Source organism: Lactuca virosa, chromosome 7, assembly GCF_052849685.1.
Source record: "Lactuca virosa cultivar CGN04683 chromosome 7, Lactuca_virosa_CGN04683_v6, whole genome shotgun sequence".
Taxonomy (NCBI): Eukaryota; Viridiplantae; Streptophyta; class Magnoliopsida; order Asterales; family Asteraceae; genus Lactuca; species Lactuca virosa.
In genome coordinates this window covers 183,112,605-183,119,311 of record NC_136432.1, presented here as the reverse complement: position 1 = coordinate 183,119,311, position 6,707 = coordinate 183,112,605, and the positions used below count along the sequence as shown (strand labels likewise).

General features: G+C 36.5%; 1 protein-coding gene across 1 annotated transcript; it reads left to right on the top strand.

The window, feature by feature from the left end:
• Window positions 1-3,868: 3,868 nt before the first annotated feature.
• Window positions 3,869-6,218, top strand: LOC145125934 (ras-related protein RABB1c). Its single transcript, XM_079061339.1, has 6 exons — window positions 3,869-4,138; window positions 5,023-5,162; window positions 5,265-5,347; window positions 5,436-5,640; window positions 5,736-5,804; window positions 5,904-6,218. Exons 1-6 carry the CDS (start codon window positions 4,093-4,095, stop codon window positions 5,994-5,996), a joined length of 636 nt encoding a protein of 211 aa, XP_078917465.1. The 5' UTR covers window positions 3,869-4,092; the 3' UTR covers window positions 5,997-6,218.
• The last annotated feature ends 489 nt before the right edge of the window (window positions 6,219-6,707 follow it).

The following is a 6,707-nucleotide window of genomic DNA, read 5'->3' as shown; positions in this document are numbered from 1 at the left end:
AGCACCAGATTACCATGGGGCTAGGGACCCCATTGCTAGCAGCAGGTGGTTGGCCGATGTCGCCAATGCATTCCGTACAAGCCGGTGTCCCGAGGGGGACAAGGTCAGACTCGCCTCCTGTCTTCTGAAGGATAGAGCACGGGATTGGTGGGAGGAGGTTGGTCATGCTATCGGGGATGATGCCGCGTTGGACGCGATGACATGGAGTGATTTCTCGGCCAGGTTCAAGGCCGAGTTTGCACCGATTATTGAGGTGCAACAGTTAGCCCGGGAATTCCAGGATCTACAGCAGACGACCGAGACGGTGGCGGAGATCACCGCCAAGTTCAGGGAGAGGGCTCTTCTTGTTCTGCAGTATGTCGCGGATGAGGAGATGAAGAAGGCTTGATATCACGATATGCTGAGAGACGACATCATAGAGTTTGTGAGTCGGTCCAGCTGCAAGACGCTGGAGGATATGATTGCTCGGGCCAGGGAAAAGGGAGATCGATCTAGAGCACCTCGGGAAGAGGAAGCCGGAGGAGGTTCAGGTATCTACGGGATCGGGCAAGAGGCCCAAGACATCAGACTCTAGACCGAGAGGTCCTCAGGACCGGGGCTGCTATGGCAAGTGCGGCAGGATGCACGAGGGTGCGTGTAGGAGTGGCAGCGGTGGTGATTCTGGCTGCTTCAAGTGCGGCCGGATTGGTCATTTCAGCAGAGATTGTACTGCTACCACCACCCAGGGATCAGACCTGTTATGTTTCCATTGCAGTCAGAGGGGCCACAAGAAGGCCCAATGTCCGAGTTTGCATTCAGCAGGACAGGTGATAACACCTGCCCCTGCAACCATGAGGATCACCGCCGGCCGTCAGGGCCGGGCAGAGACGCCTGCAGCGAGGAGCAGGGCGTATCAGTTGGTTTCAGATGAGGTGTGAGCAGTCTGATGTGTCAGGTATATATCTTCTTTCATTTCTCCATCAGCTTATGTTATGGTCTTATTGTTATGGTTCTGCATCGGTATTGATAATGATATTTCGGAATTTTGTGGTCTGCTTGTGATTAATTTATATGCCATCTGCATACCTTGGATGTTAGAATGATAGTTGGAGGTCGTCTCCTTTAGACCGGGTTACTTAGGATGCATTAACTATAGCATGCCTGAGGGGCTTAGTAGTGCCTCGCTAGTTCGGGAAGGTGTCGATTGGAAATGGAGCGGTTAGATCCCCAATTGTGGTGAGTCGGGTTTTCAGCGAAGTGACCAGGGGATGGTAGGAAGAATTAGAAATTCTTCTGAGCCGTGAGCTGTGAGGAGCTAGTCAAGTCGAAGTGGGGGAGAGCCATCCGTGTGGCCAAGGATAGAAGTAAGTACAAGACTGGGGTGGTTCCGCAGTCTTGGTAAGGAAGGAAGCAGCTCAAGTGGCTGTTTGGATGGAGGATCATGTTAGTTGGGAGTTGGAGAAACTTTCCAACCTTAAGCTGTGTATTCATGTCTAGCAGGTGACTGGTTCAGGAAAACTAGGTCCCAGAGCCTTCGCCAGGTGCGAGTTTAGGCGGGATATAAGACTGTGGGGTAGCCGCAGCATTCCCCAGCAGCAAGTCGTGAGGAAAGTGATGTAAGACTGCGGGTAGGCCGTAGCATTCATTGGCAGATTAGTTCGCGGAGTGTGGGCGGAGGCCCGTATCTCCTAGTTCGCGGAGTGTGGGCGGAGGCCCAAGTTAGGAAAAGAGTGAGTGTGGGCTGGGCCCGTATCTCACTATCAGTAGGAGCGTGGACGGGGTTCCATGATTCATCAGTAGCAGGACAGGGGCGAGGCCCAAGATAGGCGAGGCCTTAACGCAGTAATCCAGTACAGTATGTTAGTTATGTGTTGTGATATGATTGTATGCTAGTATATGTTAGCGGGCGGGGCCCGGAGACAGGCGGAGCCTAAGGAAAACAGATCTGTACGCCGAGCGGGGCTCGAAGCCAGGCGGGGCCTGGTGACGGACGGGGTCCGACAGCGAGCGAGGCCCAATGCAGCGGGCGGGAGCCCAGTATATGGTTATGTGCTCAGTATTATGTATGACATGTATGGATCAGTAGATATGTATGGTATGCGGTAGGTTGGGGAACTCACTAAGCTTCGTGCTTACGGTTTTTAGTTTTGGTTTCAGGTATTCAGTTTTCAGAAGAGGAGCTCGGGAGGGTTGCAGTGCACATTCCATGACAAGTTAGCCTGGGATGTTTACTCTGTTAATTAAACAAGTGTTTTGGAAATGAAACTATGAATTGTCATATAAACCCTTTTAGTATGTTTGAATGACTTAACGCTATGAATTAGTAATGTTTTTAAAAGAAATTTTTGGACTCGAAATTTGGGACGTTACAGAAATTCCTTTGGATCGACCCTGATTGTGTATATGGAGTTGATCTTCCTTTAGAAATGTTTTTTTCCAAAAAAAAATCATATTTTTTCATGAATGAAAACATATTCTGTCAAGTATATGTAATTTTTTTTAAGAAACGTTTCTTTTAGAATGTTTGTATTTTTTGCCAAAAAAAAGAAAAAATCAATTTTAAAAATACAGATTTGATTATATTTGTTGCCTAAAATAAGGATAGACAAAATGTCTACATTATCCCTACCATGAATTTGAACTTTGAATTCTTAAAAAAAATATTAATAATAAATATAATCGAATTCTTTTAAGAATGATTTTATTTTTTATTAATCAAATTACTAGAATTTAGTTATACAGTTGCACAATAAATGCCATTTATATTTAAACCTAACCATATAATATGTGATGAAGTGGAAAGGCACTACATCAAGGCTATTTTTTAGATTGACAAAGATGAATCTCTAAATATTATTAAAAGAGAATCCTTATGACATCATGTTAAATAATTTGGACCCTTGATTGTATTTCAATCTTATTTTTTTTCACCATTAGATCAAATTGCTGACATCATCTTCTCCACATGGAATGTATTTAATTGCAATAAATGCTTTCAATCGTCAAACAATAGATTGATGATATACTAAAATTATTCAAAGTTGCGCCAAAACTAATGCAAAGTTCTTGCGAACACCAAATAAATAAGAACAAACATAAAAGCTAGCACTTATATTCATAATCAAATTAAAATAAACCAATCATGATTTAGAAAATAATCTTCATTGATGATATACTAAAATTAAATCCATATAACATTTAACATTCTATAAATTATAGTATATGACTTTATTTGAATAAATGAAATAATTGTCAATATTTAATTCAGTGGAAAAAACGGTATATTGGTTGTCAATATATGCTTAAATTAGGTAACTTTATTATGAAAGGAATGTCTAATTAAAATGTTTATAATTATATAACAATATCATAATTATATGAGACGAGGAATGTCGTTCAACTAATAAAATTTTTTTTTGTTTACAAAGAGGTTTTTCAATGACTATATATATATATATATATATATATATATATATATATATATATATATATATATATATATATATATATATATATATATATATCGTTTTCAATATATTTTCTACACATTTCAACAATATCAATAACCATATATATTTTTTTATAATTATTATGTAATATCTGTAGACAGTTATATGTTTTTTTATGTGTTCCCCGCGTTTAACGCGGATTATAATCTAGTTTAAGATAAAACTGAGTTTAATGATTAAAATATATCAAACAAAAAATAATAATAATAAAAGACAAAAATTGAACAGAAAAAATAGTTATATGACTATTTCAGTTTTTACCAAATACTAATATACTGTAGAAACTAGAAAAGTATGTCGACGATCTAAACTGTTTTATAAACAATTAATAAAGGGGTACCCCTTAACGTGACGGTGCTTCGTTGACAGCTACGCGCACACTATTTCTTTCACCTTTCCTTTTCTTATTTTTTTTTCTCTCGAACCTCCACGAATAATACGTTTTGCAAACTCTTGAGATTTCTTCTTCTAGACAACATCCTCTTCTTCGTTCAACTTTTCTTCATCGCTGATTCTCTTAATAGAAATCAATCTTCAGCTATACTTGTTTCGATTTGGTGTTTCTACTCTCTTTCATTGAAAATTCCGGAAGATCTGATTAGCCATGTCTTACGCTTACCTCTTCAAGTACATCATCATCGGAGATACTGGTAACGAACTAAAATTATTTCATCTGTGGTTAATATTGATAGTTGTTGCAATATCTATATCGAATTTTGTGTTGATCGAGTTATTTTGTGGAATTTTCAAGCAGACGATATGAGAAAGATAGGGCAATCGTTAGTTGCAATCGTTTTTCTTTTTTCTTAGTTTCAGTTTTGTTTTTGAATTTGTATGTCTAGAATAATGAATCTACATGATTTTCTTCTTATGATTTACTTAGTTGTGCTCGAATGTTATGTTTGCCCTTAAAACTTGCAAATTAAGTAATCTCAACCTGAACACGATTAGTTTTGGATATAAGATAGGAATTTGTATATTGAACAATAATTTCTTTAAATCTTGACTTAATGTACAACGAAGCTGTATAATAATATTGATGATGGGACATCAAGTCTAGGGCATCAGCAATCCACCTGTTTTTGTTATTTGAAACTAAAGACCATCTTGGAATTTTACAAATAATTGGGGATTAGGATCGTGTAGACAATTTACTTATTTTATAGTTTATTAAAGGTAAAGTAATAATGTATTTTGTTTATCTTAAGTATTTTGAGCCACAAGGTCATTGTTGAAGAAAGAAACATAGTTTGAGAGAAAGAAAGTTCTATTCATATTATTGTGCTTGATGCATTCAGATCCAAGGAATTGTAGTAGTTGATCTCACAATGCCTTGTTGTCATTGAATCTGTTCTTCTTCATTCCATTCTTAATATCATGTTTAGACTAATTATTTCTTGAAGTGTTTATTAATTAGCAATGCATATATTCTCACCCGTTTCACTAAATGAGCACTCCATGTTTGGATTACCATTTCATAAAATTGAATATCATTAACCACTAAAACTTTATGTGTTGACAAATTATTCTTCAGGGGTTGGAAAATCTTGCCTTCTTCTGCAGTTCACAGACAAACGTTTCCAACCTGTTCATGATTTAACAATTGGTGTTGAATTTGGGGCCAGAATGATCACCATTGACAACAAACCAATAAAGCTCCAAATCTGGGACACAGTTTGTTTCCTTCTATTCTTTTACCTTATTCCCTTTCTTGTTATATTTATTACAACAAGAAATCTTAAATAATGTCTTCTTTTTTCTTTATCTATTTGTCAGGCTGGTCAAGAATCATTTAGATCAATAACAAGATCTTACTACAGAGGTGCTGCTGGTGCCCTTCTTGTTTATGACATCACCAGGTATTCGTATTTCTTGTAATTTTCTCTTATGATATTTTACTCTTATTGATCTGAAAATGTTTTTTAATTGTGTTGATATGGATTTTAGGAGGGAAACTTTTAATCATCTTGCTAGCTGGTTGGAGGATGCTAGACAACATGCAAATGCAAACATGACAATTATGCTTATTGGTAACAAATGTGATCTTGCACATAGAAGAGCTGTTAGCACAGAAGAAGGTGAACAGTTTGCAAAAGAACATGGTTTAATTTTCATGGAAGCTTCTGCAAAAACTGCTCAGAATGTTGAAGAGGTAAACTTACATTTATTTTCAAGAGCTTAAAGAAAATAGCAATGTATTGTATAATTTGTATGCATTCAGTCTCTAATGCTGATAATCTGTTTCAGGCATTTATAAACACAGCTGGAACAATTTATAAGAAGATTCAAGATGGAGTTTTTGATGTATCAAATGAGGTAAGTTTTACTACATCTATAAGAAATTAATTTAATCAAATTTTAAATAAAAGAAAAAGAATGGGTAAGCTAATAATATAAATTGTTGTTTTGTGACAGTCTTATGGTATTAAAGTTGGATATGGTGGCATTCCTGGGTCTTCAGGAGGAAGAGATGGGTCCACTTCTCAAGGAGGGGGCTGTTGCAATTAATAAAACAATTGGGTGCTTTGAAAAACTTTTTTTTTCCTTATTCTGATTGATGCAAATGCAATCATCACTTTGTGTAAAAAAATTTATAGATTTGGTAAATATTTGTGGTTTGGATTTTGTGTAATTCTATATGTACGTTTAAATGTTCATTTCCACATTTGGAGTGATGTTGAATATGCAAATTTGTTGCGTTCTTTTTATTTTTGATTTTTGATTTTTCAATTTGGAAATCTGTTTTACAATGCAAATTTGGGTATTTTTGGTTTAACCTTTGGCTTCTGTCTTGTAGTTTTATGTAAGTCGTGGCCCGTGGGTCATTAAGTTCAACTCAAATTCCAATTAACAGGAGAATACGTTTTTAGGTATAAATAATAGCACATGGGAAAAAGTTGAAATACTAAGGTGCTGTTTGTTTTTCTGAAGCAAAAACTCATGAAGTCTGCGGACTATCTCTGCAACCTTCTGCAGTAGAAGAGGTGGACCAAACGGCTGCAGACTGTAATAAGAAGCGTGTTTGTTTTTTTAACATCTGCATGCTGCTGTGGATATTATAAAATTAAAATAAACTGATTTTATAAAGTGAATAGTTTTTTAATATCGAAAATTTAATAGTGTATGACATTTCGGCAAAAATTTATGATATTTCAGTAAAAAATAATTATATTTCAACAAAAAATAAAGATATTTTACTAAAAAATAATGATATTTCAT